Raw genomic sequence first — 26,892 nt, 5'->3', positions numbered from 1 at the left:
ATTCTGAAAATGCAGATGATCAAGCCGGTCGATCGAAACCAACTTTGCAAGCATGACTTGAGCAGAATGTTTCACAGTGGATCTGGATCAGTGTTCTCTGTCAGATAGAATAAATCTCTTTGTTGGAGTCTATGAGTTTTATAACTTTGCAGATCGTATACATGCACAAACAGATACATTCCACACTAAAGGAAAACATTAATTAGCATCATATGACCCCTTTAAATTTGTGCATTTGAATTGTGTTACATAGTGTGTGTTTTTTGTCCTTTTCATTCAAATATACAATACAAACGTTCATGTATATTTTCTTACAAATTAAATACAATATCGAATGCATCAAAATCATTAAGAGACATTTCACACCACATCCAAATTTACAAGATGTTAAAATGAAACTATGGATGTGTTTGAAATATCATCAATATCAGTTGATGATCAACAGTTTTTATTTGGAGACTTTATGTTCAGATTTTGAACATGTTATTCAGGTTTTTCAGAGAATTTAACTATTGTGCTTACAAATATTGTCTACTTTGATGTTTTTAGTGACATCTGATGTGTGACCAAGCGTTAAAACATTTTTTGGAATTAGTGTCGCCCTCACCTGACTGACGAGTGACAGGCCGTTTCTGCGCCACATATCGGCACCGACCTGAGCCGCCAACACAACACAGCGCAGGGGCTGATCCGCTAGCTCAGTGAAGTTCAGATGCACCTGAAACACACACACACCTATAAACCACAGAACTAGAACTTCACACATTACTATTTTATTCATGAATGCTACACTCACAGGATCCACAAAGTCAGGGAGGTACTGGATTGCTCCAGTCTGGCACAACAGCACATATAGACCTGAGAGCAGATTCAGATAGGGTTAGATAACAGCCAGAGATTACTGAAGTAACAAAAAAAATGATCAATGAGTTCAAATAATATATGGAAATACACTTCCATTCAAAAGTTTGGGGTCTCTACATTTTTGTTGTTGTTTTTTTTTTTTTTTTTTTAAAGAAACTGATCATTTTATTTAGCAAGTATGCATTAAATTGATCAAAAGTGACAGTAAAGCCTTACAAATAAATAAGACAAAATAAATAAATGAAAGATTTTACAAAAAGATTTCTAAATATTTCTATATTAAATAAACGGTGTTCTTTTAAACTTTCTATTCAATAAAGAATCTTGAAATATATTTCTAAAAAATATTTAGCAGCACAACTTTTCCCAACATTGATAATAATAAGAAATGTTTCTTGAGCACAAAATCAGCATATCAGAATGATTTCTGAAGGATCATGTGATGCTAAAGACTGGAGTAATGATGCTGACAATTCAGATTTACCATCACAGGAATAAATTATTACAATTAAAATGACTATTTTCTATTTTAATATATTTTAAATTAAACATTTAAAAAAAAACTGCTTTTTTAAATTGTAATTATATTTCACAATATGACTGTTTATCAAATAAATACAGCCCTGCTGAGCATAAGAGACTTAAAAAATAAAATAAAAATCTTACTGACCTCAAACTTTTGAATGGTAGTAAATGGTAGTTAAATCAGAGTCAAATTATATTTTAGCTGTACTACATTTACTTTTATACATTATTGTGCATACATATAATATATAAACAGATTTGAATATATATATAAAACAAAATCTATTAAAAGCATGTCACAAAATCTAATTAACGAAAACAGATTATTGTTTTAGTTTTGTTTTTTAAAAGGAATGCAGTCAAACAGGCTTTTGGAGCTCACGGCACAGTCATACATGTCCACAGATGTTCTGACAAAATAGTTTGGACCAATGTAACAAGGAATAAGGAACAATGTAAAATAAAAGAATGTTGATAGAGAAAATATGGGTTGCATTGAAAAATAGTAAATCATCTCTTTCATGCAAGAACACTGCAATTTTTGAAGAAACCGCAGACACGACTTCCTGTGTCATTTCAAAATATCAGCAGCGAGAAACCCCCCAAATTCTGACTTCTGATGCAGAAATTCAACAATTCTGCTAACCAGCCAGTAGTCTGGAGATGGGCAGGTGGATGGAGACGGGCTCCTGGGAGACTTTGTACGGCCGTGAGTGGAGGATCTGCTTGCACATGTAGCTGTCCGCCGGTTCGCTGCGGAAGGGCTGGTTGGTGCAGGACATTAGAGCTCTGTGACACTCCTGAAACGCCAACAGCAGAACCCGCTCCTGTGGGTAAAGAACACACACGCCCATGTTTTATGGGGACTTTCCATTGACATAATGATTTGTATACTGTACAAACTGTATTCAATCCCCTAAACACAACCCTCACAAAATCTTTCTGTATTTTTTCATTTTCAATAAACATCATTTATAATGATTTATAAGCTGTTTTCCTCATGGGTACCAAAAATGTCAAAGATAGTATTGCAGTCCTTGTGGGGACATTTTGTCCCCACAACGTAAGGTTTACCAGGGCCACACACACACACGTACACGTCCACACAGTGTCACATTTTCAGGTCATTCATTAACTAGTGGATAAACAATTTGTAAGATAATCAGTCAAGCAATAGAAAGGCTTGAAAAGTAAATGTGGAGAATTCAAGCACTTGGTCTCAGCATTACAGGGAGTCAATCGGTGACCTGAAGTTGATCGATTCTTTCCATGAGTATGATTATAAAACATAATTGATGGTAATAAAGCACAATCTGTTTTACCACAGTGTTTTTTTGTAACTGAGAAAAGTAGAAATAGTTTGACTTGACGATTGCACTCACATTGTACTTTGCAGCTGGTGGCACAAAGTTAAAAATTTGAAAATATTTGTCAATTATGAGTGAATGTGCTGAGGACAAAATTAAAAAACCACAAAACAAAAAAGACCATCCGCACTTCCTTTGTTTGGATTTTCATTATGTCAATTACCAGTTTGCATTGCAATGTCAAAATCAAGAGAGAAACCTTGTCTGATTTTGGTGGGCAATTGGTTGTGATTGGCTTGACATATTTGACTTTCTTTTTTTTTCTTTTTTTTTTACATACATTTTTATTCAATATGAAACTGTCCAGATGGTTAGGTATATTTTATTGAAATGTATGTTATCTTGAAATGGACGGTTATAATATCTGTAACAGGTCACTAGTTCTTACATTTACAACAACAACTTTTTCAAATAAATCCTTTTTTATTTATCAAAGAATCCTAAAAAATATTATTAATTAAATTATTATTAATTATTATTATTTAAAATTAGTTTTTTAAAAGGAATGCAGTCAAACAGGCTTTTGGAGCTCACGGCATACATGTCCGCAGATGTTCTGCCAAAACAGTTTGAAAGGAACAATGTAACATAGTTTTAATTGGGAGTGTATTTATTGAATATATTCATACTATATAATCATGTTACATACAATATTCCCTATCATCAATTATTTTTATGTATCTTATCCGAAAAAGCAGCACAGAAAAGCAAGATCTCTGACAAGCCGTGACTCACGTCAGATGAACACCAGTCCTGAAACATGGCAAGAATGTGGCGTAGCTGCATCTGGAGGGTAAAACCCGCCTCCCACTCCGGCTCCACTTCTACATGCTGACCAAACTGCCTCTTCACCTCCTCCATCCCCTGTCACCAAAGAATGAGATTTAATTAAGCTACAGATCTAACCAAACCACAGACTTTCAGGCAAATAAGCTTTTGATGGGAGAAAGCATCACCTGCATACAGCAGAGGAAGCGGAGAAAGACGCAGAAACCTTCGAGGAACTTCACCCTCATCGCCTCCGTCCACACAGAGGGCTTACTGATGAGAATGTACCTGATGACGTCAAAATCTGAATTGAGCCAACTGATCAAAATTAAACAGAGCTGTTACTATGTTCCGTAATTCAAGGCTTGTGTGTAGACCTGAGGTCATGGAAGATAACTTGAACCCGGAAGAACTTGTCGGGGTTGTGGCCCTGGAAGTGGAAGCGGTGGTTGCTGTCCAGATGTTCCCGCATCATCTCCATTACAGTGTCTATAATGACCTTGATGACGTTGCCCTCCTCTATCAACTGCCTGGCCTGAAAAAAAGACAATGTTAAATGCCTTCAACCTTTAAATGGACTTGAATGAATATTCTTCTTTCATTTACTTACAGCACACTCTTAAAAACAGAGGATTATTATTAGCATCAACGGTTCCATGACAAACCTTTATCATTTTCAATGCACAAAAGGTTCTTTATAGTGAAAAAAAAAAAGGTTTTAGATTTTAATATGTATTATGGTCCGTACAACTTGTGTGCAATAGTTGAACAAGAACAAGATCTGCCTGATTTCTGATCAGACTGCATTCTCACATTCTGTAAGCCAACACATGCAAAACTGAGTTTCCTTGTAATTACTAAGTTATAATAACTGTAACTACGGATAAATGTACGGAACTACTATGGTTATTATGTAGACTTCTTGTAATTATATTTAATTACATTTGAATTGCATTTATGAGTAGGAAACTCATAAATGCAAAGAACACAATGGATCTCTGGATACAGAAAAACGCTGCACATTTTAGACACATGACTGCTGTAATAAACAGACGTTCATCATACCAACGTGGGAACAGTGTAGATTTGCACAGACAAGGCTGTGATGGAGATGTTCCTCTGATGGTCATCACTGATGAAGTCTTCCTGAAGCTGCTTGTAGTGCTGAAACACGATGTACACACGTTAGACCTCATCTCAGCTGTTTTTGCTAATGCCAAGCATGTGACAAGCGTAAAACAACAACTACAATATATTACTTAATCATTAAAATATATGTGAAATGATATGCAGCTGCAAAATAATACCTCTGTGAATTTCATGGCAAACTGCCTCTTGTATTCGGTGTCCATCAGTAAACTAGTGAAAATTAACTCATGGACGACCTTGCGGGCTCCTGAGGAGAGTAAAAAAAAAAAAGATTTAGAGACAGTACTAAGAAGATCTAATCAGATTTTAAATGTTTTCAGGCTATTGAACGTGCATAACTTAATTGAAGAGTAGGGCTGTCACAATACCAGATTTTTCACTACATGATTATCATGGCCAAAAGAATTCACAATAATGATAATTATTATAGATTATTATATAATAAAATATAGAAATATAAAAAAAAATAATAATAATGCTATCGGTCAAAATTATCTTTTTTTTTTTTTATACCATTGCATTCAAAAGGAACAATTACACTTAATGGAAACCAGTTTGAAATAACTTCCTTCTGTGAATTGATGTGGCTTCTTATCACAGAATGAGGCAGAAATTATACAATTTTATAGTATTCTATATGGAGATAAAGGCTATGTCAATTGGCACTGCATTATAAATATACATTATCTTTATGAAAATACTCGAGATGGCTTGAAGAACACAGATAAACCATTTACTGTCGCAATGGTGTGTTAATTCTCTTCATGTTTGATCAGTAAAAATGTCTCTATATCTGCATTTTGTTCAGCTACAGGATGTCTTTGTCCATTTACGTGTCAAATCATCATATGTGTAGTATTCATTTGAAATATTACTGTTATCGCCAATACCAGCATTTTGGGACAACCCTTAATAACATAACGATATTGAATTTTTTAAATATCAGGATTATCGCGACACCCCTGTTGTAGAGATTGCAATATTTACCTTTATAAAGTTTGGCATCATGCAGCATGAGTCGACTGATCAAGCAGAGTTTATCATTTTCTGCGGACGGCTCCAAAGCCACCTGGCAGAACACCTCCCTGAGGCCAACTACAGAACCAACGACAAGGACAAAACCTCAACATTTCTTTATAAAAATAAGCAGTGTCAAAACCCTGGTAACATTTCTTTTAAGGAAAAAAAATATTAAAATGTATAAATAGATACAGATTATTGTTATTCAGTACCGGTAAAAAGTTTGGAAACATTACTATTTGTAATGTTTTTGAAAGAAGTCTCTTATGCTCATCAAGCCTGCAGTTATTTGATCAAAAATACAGAAAAAAAAATATATTGTGAAATATTATTAAAATTTTAAAATAATGGTTTTCTATTTTAATATACTTTAATAAAGAATTTATTTCTGTGATGCAAAGCTGAATTTTCAGCATCATTACTCCAGTCATCAGTCACATGATCCTTCAGAAATCATTCTAATAAGCTGATTTGATACTCAGTTATAATCAGCATTGAAAACAGTTGTGCTGCTTAATATTTTCTTATAACCTGTAATACAATTTTTCAGGATTCTTTGATGAATACAAAGTTAAAAAAGAACAGCACTTATTTAAAATAGAAAAGATTTATAATGTTAGAAAAAAATGCTACAATTCTTTTAAACTTTTTATTCTTCAATGAATCCTGAATACAGAAATCCTGAAAATGATTTCTGACAGATCATGTGATACTGAAGACCGAAGAGTAATGAAGACACTAATGACACTTAAGAGTAATGGCTGATGAAAACTCAGCTTTGCATCACAGATATAAATTATATTTTAAAGTATATTAGGAATTCCTCCATTATACACACACAAACGAAGATCTGCTGCAAAGAGACGTGGTTCTGACACCTGTACATCCGCGTTTAAAGTCTGTGTAGAGAGAATGGTGTCGTCTTAGCGGCCCCTAATTTAATAACAAATGATCGTTGCGACGGAAGCGAATCAATCAAAACTAACTTTAGCTGGAAAATAACTTTATTAAAGAACCGCTATAAAGCCAAAACAGTCTCTGTTACCTTAAATTATACGTTTATCTCTGTAAAGCTGCTTTGAAACAATCTACATTGTTAAAGGCGCTATATAAATGAAGATGACTTGACTGTACCGAACTGGGATGGCCAAATCACGACTATGTAGAGAAAAAACTACTGTATGCTTGAGAATTCATCTCATGTTGCCGTTTCGTTTACATGTCTTTGGTCCGTGTTGCGTTCATATTTCAGTCGAACTGCACCAGGGTTCATTTGTTGTGCACCAACTGCACTATCAGAGCAATCGCACCGGAGTGTGAAAAGTGTGAACACACCCTCAGAAGGGCTGACTCGATGTTTGCACAATAGATTCAAAAGGGCTTACTACAGCCATGAAACGGATGCCGTGTAAATGTAACTGCTGTGAACAGTATTATATAATTTTAAAAATGGAACAGTTATGAATAAGAACCAGTCCTTAGTGCATGAGTCCTAAATGGTCTACCTGAGTAGCCAATGATCTTCTGGAACCATGGGCCGAGTCTGAGGGCGAAGGTCTGATGGGCCATAACAGCAGTGTGAAGAATCTCCACCCGCAAAGGTCTCTGGATAATGTGCTCTGAGTTACGCTGCACAGGAAACTCAAACACGAGTTAACAAATTTGAAATAGTCGTTACATCTACAAACAACCAAATGAGTGTATATAAAGAGTGTACAAGTATGTTTACCTTGATATTATCCCTGGCGTCTTGACAGGATCTGAGGGTACCTCTCTTCACTGCTTTCCGCCCCTGACATCATAATAACGGCACTATTGAAAAGTCTGTGCATTGACAATATAAGAGCATGTGGAAAGCGGATGCCAAGAAAACTCACTTCCTTGTCAATGAGTGCAGTGTAGATTTGAGCCTGATTCTGGTCACAGGCGATTGCTCGCTGAAGTGTGTAGATGACGTGGTCATATGAGTGATGTTCATCGTTGTAGAGCACACAGAAGTAGGTGTCTTCTTTCACTCTAAACACAATATTAAATAACATTAACCTTTAACCTTTTTTTTTGCTGAAGTTGGAGCACGTAACTGCATATCTCACTTTGGCTTCAGCTCTTCTGATAGTTCATTGTTCTCTTCCCAAACCAGCATGTCTGCCGTGTACCGCAGCAACAGGTGGAACAGCGTCTGAGCCCTTCCTTGAAGACCTGGATCCATCACACACTCCTCCTGTGACACACATAACGGCAACTGTCACTGAGAGTCCTTTCGTTTTTAGTTGTTCACAGAATGGTTAAACTTTTTGTAAACAATTGGTTTTCTTCTCACCTACAAAAATCTATTACCGCATTGTTCCAAATATAAGACGACCCTGATTATAAGATGAGGAAGAAAATGCTTTTATTTAAAAATAATTTAGTTTAAGGTCCAATTCACATGATTACTAGTTGTTATTAGCATGCATATTACCAGGATATTGGCTGTTTATTAGTACTTATAAAGCACATATTAATGCCTTATTTTGCATGACCATATTCTACATCCCTTAAAGGAACACGCCGACTTTTTGGGACTTTAGCTTATTCACCGTATCCTCAGAGTTAGATAAGTCCATACATACCCTTTTCATCTCTGTGCGTGCCGTAACTCTGTCTGACGCACCCACCGCTAGCCTAGCTTAGCACAAAGACTGGAGGTAAACGGCTCCAGCTAGCATACTGCTCCCAATCAGTGACAAAATAACGCCAACATTTTCCTATTTACATGTTGTGTTTTGTATAGTCATGGCGTGTACAAATAACAAGATCACATGAGACACAGCCATCTTCTAACCGTATACATACTGGGAACTATATTCTCAGAAGGCGAAGCACTGCTACTTGGGCGGAGTGATTATAAACACTTTATGAAATAAATAGTGAAATAGACACTTCATGGCATACCATAAAATAAGCAATAGTCATTTCCAGAAGGTTTTACAATGACTGATTTCTCACCTTTTTATGTACATTAAAAGCATTAGCATTTCAAAAAACACAGGTGTTTGATTGCATTATCTATCTGATCCAGGGCATGTGAATGTTTTTTCCTTAACCCGATCACATAGCGCTGAAAGGACAGCAGTTTCTCCCTGAAGTCAGAGGGCAAGCGCTGGCCAAGACTGCATCATTCTTACGCCACATCGAAGAAATTGACAGACAAGTGTGTCAGTACGTAGCCGAAATAAGAAATGAGTTTCCTCGCTGGCGGGTATGTTCAGGTCTTTGCCGATATCCAGTGCTTTCAGTTGGATAACGGCTCTGGTTATAGACAGCCCCTCATTTCCTTTTTTCAGCTACGTACTGACACCCTTGCCTGTCAATTTGATGAAAATTTCAGAGCTTGAGTGGATGAGAAGATTTTCAGTGAACGATTTAAACTGTGGCCTTCGTCTCACATGACCTTAGTAGATTTGAAATACAGTGCACGAGTCATGTGGACTACTTTGACGATGCCTTTATTTTTGTTTATGGAGCTTGATAGCGCTAGTCCCCATTCACTTTCACGGTGTGGAAAAGAACAGCTTGGGAATTCTGCTAAATACTGGGACAGCAGGCTCACAGAGGGAAGATCACAAAAATAACATCACTGTTGTTTATTCTCATTTGTATATGTGTCTAATATCTGGCAAGAAGTCAAGCTCCCAGAGGCCTACAGCAGTAACCTTCTAAACATCCTCAATTTTCTGAACACCACCAGAAGATCACAATCAGTAACATCTCCTAAAAGCCAGTCACTCCAATAAAAGAGTTCAGGTACCGAAAGTGCTCATAAATTGACTGTGCAGCAAAAAGATAAGACGCAAAACATGGCAGACCCTTTGAGCAGGATATGATGTTTGTTGTTTTGGTTTAATGCCAATCTGTCATGTTCATTATGTGCATGTTTAGATCTCGCCTGAGGGTGTCAAAGACAAAAAGCCACCTGCTGTTTTCCGACAAAGGTGAGTATGTGGTGAGTGAGTGTGGATCTAGACCCTGATCTGATCACGGCGGATCTATTGAATTATCTGACCACTGAAACAGACCATCTGCTTTCCAGGCCAAAATCCAGGCACACAGCTAGAAATCTGCCATGATTACATCCCATATCAGTGCATCCTAGCTTTTGATGGAATACTGGGATTTATACCCTTAAACACCAAGTCTATTAGTTTCATTCTAACACATTTATTTACTTGTACAACAAACCCTCTCACGAAAGACTTTGCTTATTCTTCTACCCCTGTAGTCTGTTTGTTTTTTCCAGCTGGTTTTGCATCACAGCCCTCCTGCGTGTCACTTTCCCACACACTCCGTTTTCCCACAGAGGGAGGGAGGGAGGGTTGGGGGTTAGCGAACGCAGGGGTAGAACAGCTCCTCTGACCTCAAGGCAGGAAGTTAGTTCAACAATACTGTTCACGGTAAAAATCGACAACAATCGTTACATCGATAAGCTTCTGGAGAATGAACTGTACCGTTTCCATAGCAACTGAAGTGCCAGGGTCGTGTTGAGAGCAGCAGGGTCCGGTCTTCCAAGCCTCCAAGTCTCCACAATCGCAAAAACCTCCTCCTGCTGAAGCATGCATCTGCGGTCGCAACGCAAATAACAATAATTATAATAACAAAATACATAATATAATATATAAGAATAAAAAATTATACATTTTGATGTAATTAGTAATTACATTTTAAAAATATATATCATAAACATTAAAAGTAAAAAAAAAAAAAAAAAAATAATAATGATGATGATTACCTTGTAGCGATGACTTTTGTGCACACTATTCTGGAAGCATTCTATGCAGAGTACACAGGTGGGATCTATTGCACAGTCCCTGGAAATACATATAAGGATGATTCAAGGCAAGGAAAGCAATAGTGTCAAATGCAACCTATACATTGAACAGGGCTCCTCATAATCTCATCATAAAAACTTCATTGATATATTATATATTATAATAAAACTAATTTTATTTATAGTTATTTATACCTCAAATATGCATTTTATATTGAGAAAGTGATTTTGATTTCGACTTCAGTGAAAGTTACATTACAACATTAGATGGTCTTTATGAGGAAGTGAGTAGCAAAGACTTCTATTGAAAGTGACTGAAACAAGGTTGTAAACAATACACACGCAGCTTACAAATGCATTGACTAGCGCTGTCATGGGAAATCCCCTTAACTGCTAAAAGGACAAAGACAAAGATATTGCTTTCCTCAGCACACATTCACACAGATTTTAGGATTATGAATATAAGATTGACCTGAAGAATATCAGCAAGAAGGAGATAATGCACTGGCTTAGTCGATCTCTCTCTCTCATTATACTCTACTCTACATAATACAAGAAGCTTCAATGAAGCGACTCAGCATTCCTTGTTGCTATTTCTAAAGTGACATTTTAGAGTTAGTAACAGTGGCTTGGGCTCATCTGTTAAACTGTCAACCTGAGATCTGAATCCGTGGCGGAAGGAAGAGGGTTTTTAAAGACACTCCATTGTTGTTTCTGATTTATTTACACAGTTGTGCCGTCATACTGTTGTTGAATAAGCACACTTTCACACTCGTAACCATGCGATATGGCTCTATATCAGCGTGGCTGTGATTGCCTACGGCACTATGGAGCCATATGGCACAGCTACTCATGTGATATTGCTTAATGCTTATAAATAATATGTGACCCTGGACTACAAAACCAGTCACATGGGTACATTTTTTGAAATTGAGATGTATACATCATATGAAAACTGAATAAATATGTTTTCCATTGATGTAAGGTTTGTTAGGATAGGACAATATTTGGCCGAGATACAACTATTTGAAAATCTGGAATCTGAGGGTGCAAAAAAATCGAAACATTGAGAAAATCACCTTTAAAGTTGTATTTAGGTTTGCGATTGTGCTGCATTCATGATTTTTGGCATAAAAGCAAAATCAATAATTTTGACCCATACAATGTATTGTTGGCTATTGCCACAAATATACCCGTGCAACTTGTGACTGGTTTTGTGATCCAGGGACACATATGTCTACACCTTGTTCTAATGAGAGGATTTGTGAGCGTGCAGAACTGGACAAAACTCCGGCTTTGAGCTGTTAGTGGATTCTAACTTAAACACCTCTGATTGGCCATTGCATTCAAGAACTCAACAGACATGTCTGTCATTAGCTCAACTGCTCAATGCTAAAAAAGCATGTTGTAATAATAAACATTTGATGATCTCCAGAGTGTAAACACAGATGATATGCACAGGATCATTTGCCAAATCGCCAATGTGCTATTATTATTACGGAGCAAACTGATCCCAAACCAGCAGTTATGAGCAGCTTTCCCCTACAAGTCTAAAAGCAATCAGAAGCAGTGAGAAAATCCCATGCCAAATCCAAGTCCAAGACCAGGGGAAGCCTTTCCCAGCCTTACACACTATGTCTATAATTATTTACCTTTATTGGTTATTTTAAGCCTGTTTATAATAGATTTAGTTGTTTTCATGAAACTGTTGGCTGAAAATAAATCACATTTAACTCATCTTCATTGTCTAATTATTTGTATCCCATGAATTGTAAAATTATGTAATTTGAGAGTAGGCATTGAGGTCCACCCTATTTCACCAAGGTCCACTCACTTTAAAAATTCTGGCCTCGCCACTAAATTGAATAAGCAAAGAGTGCATTGTCCATTGACCAAGGCTGTCCATTATGCGCATCGAAACAATGCCCAAATACAGAAATACCGGCCCATCAATCAGTCTTGCTGATGTACTCCTTACAAACATACATAGGAGTATGTTACCCAGGTGTCACAGCAAAATGGCTGCCCACTGCTCCCGGTGTGTGTCCACGGTTTGCAGAGAGTGTGTCCCCTACTCACTACTCCTAATGTGTGTGCACTAACTTGGATGGGTTAAATGCAGAGGACAAATTCCGGGTACGGGTTACCAAATTCGGCCTTCACATGTCACTTTCAGTTGATGGTGACTGCATAAACCATGAAGTATTTTATTAAACGGTCTCCATTCTAACCTGCAGGAGTAGACGGTCTCGCCCTCTTTGAAGACACGTCCACACTGCTGAGCTGATGAGCTGCTGTTGTGTTGCTGTAGCTTCTCCAAGCCCACACAGGGGTCCTCCCCAAAAAGAAAGCACTCCAGAGGATACAGCAGGCGTTCCTCAACCTTTTGCTCCTCCTCTCCCGGTTGTGGCTCTCTCTCTAGGCAGTAAATCAGGGGGACCTGCTCCCCCAAATAGCTGAGTATAGCAGCCCCTCTGTTTGAAGCCTCCTGCCATTTCTGGTGGCAAAAGAGAAAGAGCATAAACAATATAATAAACTAACGAAATACATTAAATGATCATATGATGAAATATGGAATTTATAATTGTATATGGGTGTTCAAAAATTACATTTAAGCAATCAAAACACTCTCCAAAACACTGTAAAACGGTGAAAGTCAAGCTTGACAACTAGTTTAAAGATTTTCTTTATTGTTGGCACAATCTAACAATTATGATGAGTCTGATCACAGTCTTCCCAATCTTTTACAAAAATCTCTTGCAAAAAAAAAATTGATTATTGTTTAGACCAGGAAGAAATATATTTTAATTATAATATAACTTGATAACTGAGTTAACCTCACTGTCTGCCACAGGATCATTCATGGAAAACCAAGGGTCAGTCCTGACGCAAACTTGCGTTTCAAATCTTGCTCAACATTCACAACCAAACTTTTCTAAACTTGTTAAATGTTATTTGTGTGTGTGTGTGTGTGTGTGTGTGTGTGTGTGTAAGTATAGGTATAAGTATAAGTGAGTATAAGTTTTTAAGAAGTATAAGTTAGTTAACCACATATTAAATATGGTTAGAATATACATTATGTACTAGCAGATATCAAATAAAAAACTATTATCAAATATTCTGATTATAAATAATGAAAATAGATAAAAAAAAAAAAAGGCTGCATTAAAAGGTGGAAAAAAAAATTGCACAAGGCCGAAGACCTGGTAAAAATTTTGTCTCTCAAAAGGTCTTATTCACCTCAATTTAAGTGAGAGTGGATCTTTATTTATGATTTTCGTCGTTTCGTAAACAAATTAAACTTTTAAAAGCATCAGCCCACAAATGTAACTAAAAAACATACCATAATTTTCTACCAACCATTTAACACAAAATATTAACAGCTCATGTTACAAATTTAAAGAGACAAAAACCGTACTAAATGCCATAGAATATGCGATGATGTAGAATAGAGCGCTGTTAAAATCTGCTGGTTAAACATGCTGGATGATAAACAACAATCATGTCAACAAAATCTGGTATCTGACCAAAATGTTCATCATTAAATCGTAAATAAAACATAATCTGCAGGTTAACCGCACAGATTCAGCATATATCTTTCCCTGCTAAAAGCACAATCTATTGAAAAACTCGTGACATGCGATTGCATTTGTGTCTGAGGTGGTTAAAATCAAATATTTACCGTGCTCAACTGTACACCGTTCAGCGACTCCGCCATGATTCAAATGCCGTAAAGCGTCACCACAGCAACACATCCAGGACGGATTTGCAACAGTTTAAAAGTCTTGATGGATTCACAAAAAAGTTAAATATAGGCTACATTGATTGTAATCAAATTATAAAAGCATGTGGTTTGACATACAAAATTACATAACACAAAAAAGTAATATAAAAGGTTATAAGAATTATGTTATATTATATAAAAGTAATTGTTGAATGTATGACTTTTTATTATTTTAGAGTATCAGTATACTGGAAGATTCAATCAAATTATTATTAACAAGATTTTCATTTTCCCCTCCATTTTTAGTCCAAATTTCATTAAGTCGCAAGGAATAATAATGTGATGATGATGTTGTGTTCCACAGACGAAACAAAGTCATACGGGTTTGGACCTATGTGAATACATTATTAAAGAATTTTAACTCTTTGTAAAGCAGCCATTTCCACACACACACACACACACACACACACACACACACACACACACACACACACACACACACACACACACACACACACACACACACACACACACACACAACAATAACATTTGTATCCCTGCAGCGCCCTCTGGAGGAACCTTTTGTCTTACGTTCTAAGTGGGTGATTGAACCTTATTAACACTGAAGAGCCGCAGTTGTGTAAGCATGCAGTCCAAATATAGTCACGAGAAAAATGTTTTGGGTGTTTATCTAATGTTTAATAATCAGAGATTGTCTTATTCAAATATGACCCCATAGTAAACGCAGATGTGGTTAGGACCACGTTTTAGCACGCTTAGGTCAAATGCAACAAAATAAATAGGCTACTTACAGTAAGGGAAAGCGAGGTAAGTTCAGCCACCACGTGTTTAAAGATAAAATAATGTGAAGAAAACAACAACAATAATAATAATGTCCACAACTGACGTCGCCTTTTTAAGGAAATGTAAAATAAAATGTTACTCAGGTGGCTTGCTGTCTCAAACGTATTTGATACAAAGGTATCAAAACGGATACTATTTGCATACTATTAACCCTCTGTCTACAGCGTACGTGAGTGACAGCATCTCACACGTAACTGCAGATAACTGAACACTTGCTCATCCTTATTACTTCATTTCCTTTTGACTGTGTTGCTGGACGGATCTAATGCATTCGTGGGGATGAAAAAGAGCGTTCGGGCTTGTATAATATAATTTGACAAATAGGAAAAGAGATTGATGATATGAACACTGAGACTGAGTAGAGTTTCTGCGATCACCTGGAAGAGGTAACCGTTTTATTCGTTATGCAAAATAGTTGTGGATTCAACTTACCTCTTCAAGGGAAACAACCAATGCATCATGTTGTTGAAATGTAAAATCGAATTTGATAAAACTACTGATAGCTACTGTTCTGAAGCTTAAAAAAATGCTACAAAAGAACGCTTTTTAATGCAGCATATCATCTTTTAAGAGCTACTTATAGAACATTTTGACTTCATACTTTTGTTAAGATGTCAAAATATTATATTATATTGATATTATATACTTTCTATTCTATTATATTGATATTATATACTTTCTATTCTTTTCTCTATCAGGATCGAATGTTTATGATTTTGTTAAAAGGTGGATAAAAAGACTTTGATAATAGTCAGCATTGTTTAAAGCTGGGTGTAGTGTTTTTTGTTTTGTTTTTTTTCTCCTCATTAAAAGCTACACATCTAGAAATGAATAGTAGGCTACTTAAAAATGTTTCAAATAATTTATCAGTATCCTAATAATCTGTTTTATTTACCATGGTGTGGGTCCCTCATGGTGGTCGCCATATTTTCAGTAGGTCACGTGACGATTAGTGGCTTCATAATTCATTCAATTATTTCTGTAAGTTCAACTAAATGGTGTGGTCCCATTAGTGAAATTTGAGCAAAATTTTGCAGGCATAAAAGGTCTGTTGTCTATTGTCAATAGTGTAGCGACATATGTCGCACAACTCGCAGAGAAGTCTCTGTTTCAAACCAAGCAGCTTTTCTGCTAGTAATGCGGTGAATCTCTTGGACAAAGACCTGTTGCAGAATCTGTGAGAGGAAATCTTTTCCCCTCACTTAAATTTCGCAGTTGCGTGATTCTGGACTGGATTTCACCTGTGAAAATTCCCTGAACAATGTGACCGCACCTTAACTCTGATTAAAATGTCCATCTCAAAAATTGTGAGTTTAGTTTGTCCAATATATTAATACATTGATTAATATGAAAATGTCCTGTATATAGCCTATATAGTATTTTATAATATTTGACTTTGCTGTGGGAAATAATCTGAGTGGAATCGATAACATACTTCTGAAAATGTATTTATTATACTTAAAGCTACACTGTGTAGGATTTTCCCCCATCTAGCGGTGAAATTGTTTATGACTACCAACTGAATATTACTTTCTAGCCCCTCCCATTCCGAGGGCGTTTTAACTCCTACGGTGGCCGTATTATTTCAAATCTGCTTGCAGTCGCAAGTAATCTCCCCCTCGCATTCGTCACAGTGCCACTGAGTGTCAAAATGCGAAAGGCGAAGCTTGAATTTCCAGGTATGTCCCTCTTTGGCTAATGTATTTTCAAGATGGAGGCGCAAAATGGCTGCCGCCATTAGAGCGACTCGCTCGTATGTATTCTAAATGGCAGATTCTACGCTTACGAGAATACTTGATTAGATGGTATAAGTAATTACACATTAATGACTACATATCATTTTGAAAGAACAAAGTGTTTTTTTTGCAAAGAATCAACTTAAAAAATTACACAGTGTAGCTTTAAGGTAGCACTGTTTAAGATACTATTGCCATACTACTGCTAACCCCATGTTTCTTTAAATGAACGCCAATTTAACTATTCTTTTTTCTATCTTTTTGGATAGCCTCAGCCTCCCAGTGACCATGAACATAACCAGTACAACGTTAACACCCCAAAACCGCTCAAACGGTTGTGAGCCGCCTTACGATGAAGAAAACCCACTTCCACTTGTGGCTCTCTACAGTATAGTCATCACAGTAGGTCTGCCTGCCAACCTGATCACAGTCTTCTTCACGATCATCGAAGTGTATCGGAAGAACGTTCTAGGAATCTACCTCCTCAGCCTGTCAGTATGTGACCTGATGTATCTAGGGACACTTCCGCTCTGGGCCATTTACATCAACAGAGGCCATCACTGGGAATGGGGCTCTCTGGCCTGTAAGGTCACCGGCTATGTGTTCTTCAACAACATGTACATCAGTATCTTCTTGATGTGCTGCATTTCCATGGACCGCTTCGTCGGGGTGGTCTACGCCGTGGAGTCTCGAGGTCTGAGAAAGATGAGGCATGCCGTGATCATCACTGTTGTGATTGTGGTAGTCGTTTTTGTGGGACACGTGCCGGTTTTCATCATGACAGAGGGCAACTCGGAGAAAATGGAGGAGAAGCGGTGCTTCGAGCCAAGCAACCCCTCTGATGTTGTGACGGCACTCAACTATGCCCGCTTCTTCATCGGTTTCTTCATCCCGCTGTGCATTTTAATAGTCTGCAACTTGGCCATCCTTGTTAACGTGCAAGCTAGCACGGGCCTGAAGCTACGGACCAAAGTCAAAGTTCGTAACCTGGCCGTGGCTGTCGTCTTGTTCTTTCTGATCTGCTTCACGCCTTACCATGTCATCCTTTTGCTACGCGCCATCAATCACTCTTTGAAGGGGAAATGTGACTTTGAAAGAAGTGTCTACACACCCTATACGATCTCTCTGGGTTTGTCTACCATCAACAGTGCCATAAATCCAGTTTTCTACGTTCTCACCAGCGACAGTGTTCTTAAGAGGATCCACAAAGGCCTGCGAGGGTTACGAAGCAGCTCGAGATCTTCTTCTTTAGTGTGATTTTTATTTTATTTTTTCTCAACTGGGACTTTATTTTCCTCTTCCTGAAGCCTGTATAACATTTAAAGAATGAATAGAATTTAGAATTTGGTTACACTTTATTTTAAGGTGACGCAGTTACATTGTACTTACTTACTGAGTAATATTAATTAACTACATGTACTTATTATAGAGTTACGTAAGTACATGTGGTAACGTGTAACTACGTCACCTTAAAATAGTGTTACCGAATTTAAATATGAAATGTTCCTGTTATATTTGTTATTTTAAAATGAATCATCCATACCTTTGATATCATTACAGTAACAATTAATTGATCTTATTGTGAACGATTCATCCCTGAATATGTTTTGACTTTTACTTTTTTATCAAAATGTCATTACTTGATTTGTTACGGTGAAACAACTTCTCTCTGGTGACGTATAGCAGACTTCTCAAATGGTTGTGTTTGCATAAATCCAACCTCTTTCATTCAAATTACCAACTTTAATTTGTTGCGTAAGGTTTATATTAACTACTTAAATAAACCTCAAGTAGTTATTAATATTTAAAAAACTTGTTTTCTGCCAAAGTCAAATGGTGTCACTAACATAAAGCAGGAAATGATATCATAGAAAGGACCCTTGTTGTGACTGTCAATGTCTCTTATAATTTAAGTTGATTATGCATGACATTTCTAAAAAGTTTGATAAAATAATTTAAATACTTTAACCTTATTTAACCTTATTTATTACTTGGTTACACCACATGACATTTTCAGAGTCATTCATTTGAAACTATAAAAGTTTTCAAAACAATATGAACCTGCCATAAACAAAGAGACCTTTCTAAAAACTTGAAAACTAGATTTTGAAAAGATTTTGCCAAAGTGTGAATTCAGGAGAACATTGTGCAATTGTTGGTGAAATAATGCGAGACGCCACAGACACTTGTAGAGGAAATGGTTAGAGCAAGGTGCTGATGAGCAAAAAAAAAAGAGGATGTTTTGTCCGCTTGCAGGTGAGAATCATAGCCACGTACGACTGTGTGCCTGCATAAAGACACGTAGTTACACAATCAAACGCATGTGGCTGATAAAAGGCTTATTTTTTATAAATAAAGGTTGTCAAATGTATCAGTTTGGTGATTCATTGCTCTCTAGGACTACCAAAAGTGAAGTTTGTGTGTTTGGAAGATGCTTTTATTCAAAGCATTTTATGGTGCATTTAAGGGTAAATGTGGTTCTGCCACATCTGATGTTCATCTAATCAGCTTTTCATGTTCTATATTCAAATCAATGCAAAACGTTTCCAAAAATAATACACACACATCTATACAAAGAGACCTGTACAATAAATGATAACAGATGGTAAGACTGAGTAATCAATCAGTTCTCCCTGGATAGTTCTTGATGCTTTGAGCGTGAGAACGGATGCTCAGATCAAATGTGTTAACTTGTATTTTCTGTGACCTTTTTAACTAGTAGTGAACTTCCTATTTGCTAGGTTTGACCAAATATAGAGTAGTTCTGTTTTCAGTTTGAACACAAACACAATGACAGGAAGTGTGACAGACTCAGCTTCACATAACTCAGGAGTGCCACATAAAGCTAAATTTATCAGTCGACTAAATCAGGCAAACTGTTCAAACTGATGAACATTAAACTTGACTAATTTGGTGATCAATTGTGTTGATATAATTAATAAGCTTGATATCAAATTAGCCCTAAACTGAAATTAGCTATAGTAAGTCACAGGAGTTTACAAAGTCAAAGGCATCCCTTCTAACATAACATACAGGAAGCCCTTTAACATTTTATGAATTACATATAGGCTACACAGATTCATAATAAAGCTATGTAAGATATTCAGTCAAGAGCAATGCATGGTTTTCTTTTCTTTTGTTATTCGATTAACATTAACAACATAGACAGCAGCAGGTAGGCCTGTATGAGGCTGCTGTCACTTTAAGACCTTATGTATGCATCCAATATTGGATAATAATAATTTTGCCTAACTCTCTACTTTCAGTTTAGACATAACTGACTGTGTTTAGGTGAATACTCAACAAGACGGCCATTTTGATACATAGATGTGTGTATTTAAGCGTTCAAGTCACGTTGTCATTCCCTGTCCGTACCGAATTCAGTACTGTACAGTATTTATTGTGCTTTTTAATAAATCATCAAGCATATCCCGCTTTTCTTTTCATGCATCCATGTTTATTTTCTGCTCTATCATTTTTAAGCAGTCCTGCTCTGCACGGATATATTTACATACAGAAAATATAGAAAAATCTCTATCGATATCGTCATATCGCCCAACCTCCTGACACATAAAAAAACCCTGACTGAGTTAAAAGATATACTTTTGTTAAAGCATATGCAAAAATGTTTAATCTGTATTCATGTATTGAGTCTAAAAAAATCTAATTGCATTTACTCCAGAAGCCACTAGGACTTCCAGAAAATGTAATAATCTATTTTTAAGACTCATTGACACACCCAACCAGAAATAAATATTATTCCATAAGAGTTTAAACCTCTCTTTTTTATTAAACATTTGAGTTACATTTTTCAGTCCTTTTTAAAAAAACAAAATAATAATAATAAAAGGCAAACTGATCTAAAGTGCAGGACTAATTATTAGAGCTGTATATTAATTTATTCTTGTTTAAATAGTTCCAATATAAATATACCAAATACATTCAAACATTTAAGATATCAGTTCTCAATAAAAATAACAGATTTAAGAACAGTAAGCAATGAGCTTAGGCAGCAACAGACAATTGAATGTAGAAATATTGATATGGCTGTTAACTTCATATACTTGAGGTTTGATTTTGTTCTTATTAGGCACTTGTTAGTTCTGTTCTAATGCTTATGTTAACAGCCTCTTCTTTACGTTAGTAGTAAGTGTGTATGTCAAGTAAGTTAGGAAATTCTTCCTGAGCTAGTGTGCATAGTAGTACGTCCCTGTGCTTTTGTCAAGCAGGCTTTACCGCGATATATTTGTGAAAGTGCGTGAAGACCTTACCTGTGCTTATTTGTGTATACATTAAGGAAAAAAGGAAAAAGTTTGTACTTTGTTTAAAGAGACAGTTTACCCAGGTACGGTGTGTGTGTGTGTGTGTGTACATGTGATGTTTACAGCAGAGGATCTTTCTTGTGCTGGTTGGGCCGCAGGTTAATGCTGTACTGGTTGAGCCACTGGCGTGAGATCTGATAGAGGAATCCTGGAGAATTCTGACAGTGTGATGATGGCATCAGCTACAAAAAATAGTTTAAAAGTCAATGAACCTGTTCATTTTTTACCTTTAATTCATTTCCTCTAAATCATTTTCAAAAAATACTTAAAAAAATAAATAAATCAAATCATAGACCACCTAACACCTCAAATTTGGAGGAAACCAGTTTAAAAACCAGTTTAAAAAATACATAAAAATAATGTATCAATTACCATACTCACCCTCATGTCATTCCAAACCTGCATGATTTTTTTTTTTGTGGAATAGAAAATATATTCTGAAGAATGTTGGTAACCAAAATATTTAGGTTAACTTTGACTTCTATTGAATGTCCAAACAAAGTCTCAAAATATATTTTGTGTTCATGACAATTTTCATTTTTGATTGAACTATTCCTTTAAGGAGTGTAAAAATCATTCTTAGTTTATATCCTACTGTACATTATTTTTACCAGTCCATAATTTTGGTAGACTGCCATCTTATTGTGGTTCAATCTCTTAATCTGACAATCTCTATTCAGTTTTTGCCAAATATTAGTTGTTTTTATGCCTGTTTAAATGTCTCAAGCAATATGGGGAGGAAGTAAGATCTTTCTGAAGATGAAAAGCATGAAATGTCTTGGAAAAGGTTAACTTATTTTTAGATAACTAATACCAGTTATCTAAAAATATATTAGAAATGAAACAAACAAACACTTTCTTTGAAAATGATTGTACTGAAATCATACTGATATGTCACCAACCTTGGTTTGAATAAGAGCTCCAGGAGGGTCTTCTGGATTTTCTAGTTCAAGATCAGACAGAGTTGTGGTCTGAAAATAAAAAATGAAAGTTGCTTTGTTTTAATAGCACCACAAAAGTCTGAATATGTAACAGCACAACTTCTCCCCTCAACAAGCCACATGAGGTCATGTCTGTAGCACAAAGGATGCGGGTCGAGTGATGTGCTAAATCTGAATACTCCGTCCATAGCCATGTCACTCTCTGCGCACCTGTGAGTCAGCGCGTGCGTCGGGGTGTCTGAGCTGCAGTGATTTCAGCAGTCCTTCATGGGAGTATAGTTTAGGTTTGGGACCGGACAGTCTCAGAATTCTTGACCCAGACTGTAGATGACACCAGAAATGTGCAGCTTGGCTTGATGGGAAAGAGAGAGAGAGACTTTTGACAATGACATTCCATCATTTAAAACAGGCTTGTGCGCAGAGTAATAATTCACAACATTTTACTGTGCAAAAATAGTTTGAGCGCATTGACGCAAATGATGACAATGTACACACATGCTATTAGATTTAAATGTTACATTTTCTGTTTTTACTTACATTTTAGTTACAGTTTTAGTCATTTGGCTTTGTGTTTTTGTCATTTTTAATAATTATAATAATACGTTTTATTTATAAAGCGCCTTTCCCAAGCTCAAGGTCACTGTACAAGAAGATAAGAAAGTTTTAGTTTAGTTTGTTTTAGTTATTTTAGTAATTCAGGTTAAATTAAACAAAAGTGAGAAATGTTGCCAAATGTTTTTCAACTAACAAGTAAAAATTATATTTTCCATACAGCTTGAATACATGCTTAATGAGTGTACATGAATGAATAAGAATAAGAATATCATTATTTTCCAAACATTTAAGATAAAACGTTTTTTTTACAAATATCAGGACTTTGTAAAGATTCATAAAGTTTTATAATCTCTATATGATATGATTTCCAGCTTTATGTTTTTTATGTTTCTATTTTTTTGGTTGCACCACATGATCTTATTTGTCAGATAAAAGTTTTCAAATATTTATAACGCCTTAACAAAACTGCTTCACTGTATTTTTTATAAAACATATTCATAATAATAAAATAGGTAACACTTTCGTTAAAGGTCCAATTCTCACGATTAACTACTAGCTTATTAGCACGCATATTACTAGGATATTGACTGTTTACTAGTACTTATACAGCACATATTAATGCCTTATTCTGCATGACCATAATCTACATCCCTTAATCCAACCCATTTCCTAAACTAAACAACTACCTTACTAACTATTAATAAGCAGTAATTAGGATTTATTGAGGCATAAGTCGTAGTTAATAGTGAGAATTGGAACCTAATCTAAAGATTAAAGGCAAATCTAAAGATTATGGCAAGTCATTGAAGAGTAATATTCGAAAGTTATTGTTTGTATGATGTGCATTTATAATTGATTTTGTGAATGAATGAATAGATCCGAGTAAAAAAAAAAATGAAGATGGCTGCTGTAATGACTTTGGCTAATTGCAAAGCATCTCATAGTGAACAGTAGCAAAAGCAATAGACTTGTACCTTGATATTGCTGCAGACTGAGAGGGCATGTCTAATGTGCTCTGTTGTAGCTGGGACAATGTAGGGATTTCCATCATGATAAGATTTTTCTCAGCCTCCTCAACTTGAAAGCAGTCATTAAAAATGAACCAGGGATTTACTTTGTCACCATTTTCAGCCTGTAAAACATAAGTGTTAAATATCACAGTAACACTTAGCACAGACATAACGGTTTGAAAGTATGTCACCTCTAAATGGTTTTAGTATCATGCAACCACAGTTAAATATGCAAAACTGCAGAACGTACGTTTTCAGGAAACTGGAAAGTTCCTGTTTCTGTCACAGGCATGGTTGATAATTCCTCCTTCCTGGTTTTGTCCTGTAATCCGCCCAAGTCTGACACCCCTTTGTCATCTTGCTGGGGTTCTGTCCAGTCCGCAGAACTGAACGTGGACCATTCGTCAAACCCTTCACAACTTTGAAAACCATCTTCACCATAGAGGTCCAGCATACATTCCCCCATTACACACAACAACGTAATCCAACTGTAGCAGGATCAGCAGGGGTTGCCTCTATATTGTCCTAATTTCTGTTGTTGTCGTCTTTGTAGCTACGCTTTTGGCAGTGTGCAGTTTGCAGGGAGTTCCCATTGTATTTCAGAGGCAGGTTAGATGACACATGCTTCCTTCCAAAGACATTTCCTCAATTGCTTTGCTTCTTTTTCCAGGAAGAGGACCAAGGAATCTGAAGACAAAATGTCTGTGGAGTAAAATTTTACATAAACATTATATTTTATTTACACTTTATTAATCCCTACAGGACAATTGCATATGAGGTATTTATGAAAGCTTGGTTCCATCGTGGAAAAAAAGGTAAATATTTTTTTTTTTTTTTTCACAATTGCTGGTTTATTTCTCGCAATTCTGACTTTTATCTCACAATTCTTAAAAAAGGTCAGAATTATAAACTCGCAATTGCGAGACATAAAGTCAGAATTATGATGGGGGAGATGTTTTGTTTTTTATTCTGTGGCGGAAAACAAGCTTTCATAGGTACTTGTATCTTGTTGGTTATAGAACATTCATTAAACACAATTTAACATTTTTAATAAAAACAGTTGAACAGAATAAAAAATTGTGCAAAAAGTAAACAAACTATTTAGATAAGCGATTTATGAGTTGCTATTTATGAGTACTGTTTATGAGTTGCTGCTTTCTGGCAGATGATATAGGCTGCCTATGTGTATACAATCGTTTTAAGAAATCCTTTGTACCTACGTTGATTAGACTTTTAAATAAGCAATACTTTTTATTTATTTTACATTTTTATGTGCTTGTGTATGGTTTATGGATTGTTATGTTTTTGGTCTGTGTATGTGTATGTGGGCACCAGAGTCCAAGACAAATTTACAATAAAGTGTATTGAATTGAATTGAATTGAGATGTAGTTTGTATTTCTATTCCATGTGTTGTAAACACCTTAAAGATATAAACTATTATGTATTTTCTAACTTTCCAGTTTTACATAACTAATCTTTTACAGCAATAATTAAGTTATGTAAAAAAAAAAATTTACATTAATTTCATCTGTTAAGCGCTATGATGTTATAGAGAATATTACAGTCTGAAAGGAGGGCTCTGTGAAGGCTGAGAACCACTAAAAATCATAGCTTACATTACAAAAAGTTGCTTTTTGACACAAATATATGATTTTTTTATCAATCAGTTATCACTTTATCGTATTTTTATTAACGTTGCTTTGCCTTTTCAACAATGTAGAGGTCAGATTAACAGACCAACAGTAAACAGATTAACAGTAAATAAACCTTTTGTGTGATACATTCTCTAATAGTAAACAAACGTCTTGTGGTTAAACTGACTGAAATATACGCCAATAAAACGACAATCACACTTACCTTCATAAACAAACAGCAATAGATGTAATAAAACGCTGATTGCCTATAATAGTTATTCCACGTAGCATTTCCGCAATTTTCTTCCACAAATCTGACGTCACGCGAACAGGCGGAGAGAGTGAAGTGCGCACCTGTACGTTTGACAACACGCCCAGCACGTGCTCGTGTCTAGAAGGGTGCCCGTCCTACTGCAAAAGTCTCGCGAGATTCACAGTAACTTACATTATCTCGGCTCATTATTATATTTTTCTCATAGCCTTCATTACTTGATACTTGCCTTCATAATTTTTTTTAACCAATTTCACATTCATAAATGCAATTATGACACTACAGATACTGCCTATCACTATTAGAGAGTCACTATGAATAAGAAAGCTATAAATAATGTGTTATATAACGACTTTGTGAGAGGTTTAGTGACCTTTGCAAAGCTATTTATTTAATATTTTTATACCTTTTTCTTTTTTTATATTATTACCCACTGACAATTTTTTATTTTGGTAGTTCTCTCTCTCTCTCTCTCTCTCTCTCTCTCTCTCTCTCTCTCTCTCTCTCTCTCTCTCTCTCTCTCTCTCTCTCTCTCTTTGTATGTTCAGTATTTGCATTTGAGTGAAAAAGCATTTATAATAAACAATGTTTATTCAACAACAAAAAAAATAAAATAAAAAAAATAATGCTTTTTATAAATAACCTTTATGATGTTTGTAAAAACATTCCTCGTTGGAAAATACTGCTTTCTTGGAAAATTAGCTTCTAGCCCCTGCATGGGTGGACGTTTTTCAGAGGTCCATTGATTCACACATTATCATACCAGTTCCAAAATAAAATAAAAACAGTCCTGAAGAGTATAATGACTATTGCCCAGTTAACTTAATCTGCATTGTTATGAAGTTTGGAGAGGATTATGATGTGGAAGTTTAAGGAAGAAGTTTATCAAATTGATACTGGTTAAGCTCCATCCACACCATGGATTCTGACAGCTGGATTTTTTGCCATCGGATTCCGTTCCCCCCATGTTTCTTACACAATGAGGTTCTATTGTTTACAAACTGATGCCGGTTAAGCTCCATGCACACACAGGAAAGAATCAGCTACTTTTAAATCACTACATCAACATCTCATCATAAGTATGGGGGAACGGAATCTGACAGCTGAATTGTTTGCCATTAGATTCTGTTCTCCAAATGTTTCATACACAATGAGGTTCTTATGTGTACAAAACCAAACCTGGTGAGATGTCGGGGACAGCTTTGTGGTTAGAACATTGATCTAAAGCACTGTTGCACTTTGAGTGACCTGATTTCTAACCCAGGCTTGAGAAGTTTTCAAGTCTATCTCTCTCTCTCCCTCTTCCTCTTTGCTTCCTGTCCTACATACTGTCC

The 26,892-nt window shown here is 36.0% G+C and overlaps 3 protein-coding genes across 6 annotated transcripts in view; 1 reads left to right on the top strand and 2 right to left on the bottom strand.

Moving 5' to 3' along the window:
• The window catches only part of ubr1 (ubiquitin protein ligase E3 component n-recognin 1), a 32,161-nt gene extending 17,918 nt beyond the window's left edge, over positions 1 to 14,243 (bottom strand). The window contains exons 1-17 of one of the 2 annotated variants that reach the window (XM_079854261.1): positions 14,183 to 14,243; positions 12,732 to 12,997; positions 10,462 to 10,540; positions 10,181 to 10,291; positions 7,787 to 7,914; positions 7,571 to 7,709; positions 7,423 to 7,485; positions 7,199 to 7,322; positions 5,661 to 5,768; positions 4,832 to 4,920; positions 4,590 to 4,688; positions 3,902 to 4,059; positions 3,713 to 3,812; positions 3,492 to 3,620; positions 2,036 to 2,216; positions 797 to 858; positions 608 to 718 (exon numbers count right to left, since the gene is read on the bottom strand). In XM_079854261.1, coding sequence (XP_079710387.1) covers positions 608 to 718; positions 797 to 858; positions 2,036 to 2,216; positions 3,492 to 3,620; positions 3,713 to 3,812; positions 3,902 to 4,059; positions 4,590 to 4,688; positions 4,832 to 4,920; positions 5,661 to 5,768; positions 7,199 to 7,322; positions 7,423 to 7,485; positions 7,571 to 7,709; positions 7,787 to 7,914; positions 10,181 to 10,291; positions 10,462 to 10,540; positions 12,732 to 12,997; positions 14,183 to 14,218 — 1,983 coding nt within the window. In that variant the 5' untranslated portion in view covers positions 14,219 to 14,243. Of the gene's footprint in view, positions 1 to 607; positions 719 to 796; positions 859 to 2,035; positions 2,217 to 3,491; positions 3,621 to 3,712; positions 3,813 to 3,901; positions 4,060 to 4,589; positions 4,689 to 4,831; positions 4,921 to 5,660; positions 5,769 to 7,198; positions 7,335 to 7,422; positions 7,486 to 7,570; positions 7,710 to 7,786; positions 7,915 to 10,180; positions 10,292 to 10,461; positions 10,541 to 12,731; positions 12,998 to 14,182 lie in introns of both variants that reach the window. The other variant, XM_079854260.1, reaches the window with a different exon arrangement.
• A 1,008-nt stretch (positions 14,244 to 15,251) lies between these two features.
• gpr132a (G protein-coupled receptor 132a) lies at positions 15,252 to 20,252 on the top strand. Of its 2 annotated transcripts, none has more exons than XM_079853640.1 (2): positions 15,252 to 15,474; positions 17,094 to 20,252. In XM_079853640.1, exon 2 carries the CDS (start codon positions 17,113 to 17,115, stop codon positions 18,079 to 18,081), a length of 969 nt encoding a protein of 322 aa, XP_079709766.1. In that variant the 5' UTR covers positions 15,252 to 15,474; positions 17,094 to 17,112; the 3' UTR covers positions 18,082 to 20,252. The 2 variants fall into 2 exon arrangements, with proteins under 2 accessions (XP_079709766.1, XP_079709767.1); XM_079853641.1 differs by lacking the exon at positions 15,252 to 15,474 and adding an exon at positions 16,320 to 16,395 and having other exon boundaries at positions 17,094 to 19,188.
• Positions 20,253 to 21,199: 947 nt separating this feature from the next.
• On the bottom strand, positions 21,200 to 25,666 carry LOC307148248 (uncharacterized protein). 2 transcript variants are annotated; one of them, XM_079853642.1, is made up of 6 exons: positions 25,511 to 25,666; positions 23,903 to 24,354; positions 23,617 to 23,774; positions 22,298 to 22,439; positions 22,049 to 22,117; positions 21,200 to 21,328 (listed from the first exon to the last, which is right to left on the bottom strand). In XM_079853642.1, the coding sequence occupies exons 2-6, from the start codon at positions 24,116 to 24,118 to the stop codon at positions 21,206 to 21,208; spliced, it is 708 nt and encodes a 235-aa protein (XP_079709768.1). In that variant the 5' UTR covers positions 24,119 to 24,354; positions 25,511 to 25,666; the 3' UTR covers positions 21,200 to 21,205. The 2 variants fall into 2 exon arrangements, with proteins under 2 accessions (XP_079709768.1, XP_079709769.1); XM_079853643.1 differs by having other exon boundaries at positions 23,903 to 24,339; positions 25,511 to 25,606.
• Positions 25,667 to 26,892: the final 1,226 nt, after the last annotated feature.

Source organism: Squalius cephalus (genome assembly GCF_949319135.1).
Source record: "Squalius cephalus genome assembly, chromosome: 20".
In the NCBI taxonomy this organism is placed as follows: domain Eukaryota; kingdom Metazoa; phylum Chordata; class Actinopteri; order Cypriniformes; family Leuciscidae; genus Squalius; species Squalius cephalus.
Note: the sequence above shows the minus strand (reverse complement) of the source record. Positions and strands in the feature narration are given on the sequence as shown.

Bases quoted from the DNA above. Each gene is read 5' to 3' on its own strand.
- gpr132a (XM_079853640.1), top strand. From the start codon at position 17,113: ATGAACATAACCAGTACAACGTTAACACCCCAAAACCGCTCAAACGGT.
- LOC307148248 (XM_079853642.1), bottom strand. From the start codon at position 24,118: ATGGGGGAATGTATGCTGGACCTCTATGGTGAAGATGGTTTTCAAAGT. The intron at 23,775-23,902 runs GTACGTTCTGCA...TATGTTTTACAG, and splicing joins CTTTCCAGTTTCCTGAAAAC to GCTGAAAATGGTGACAAAGT. The intron at 22,440-23,616 runs GTACAAGTCTAT...TTTCCCATCAAG, and splicing joins CAGTCTGCAGCAATATCAAG to CCAAGCTGCACATTTCTGGT.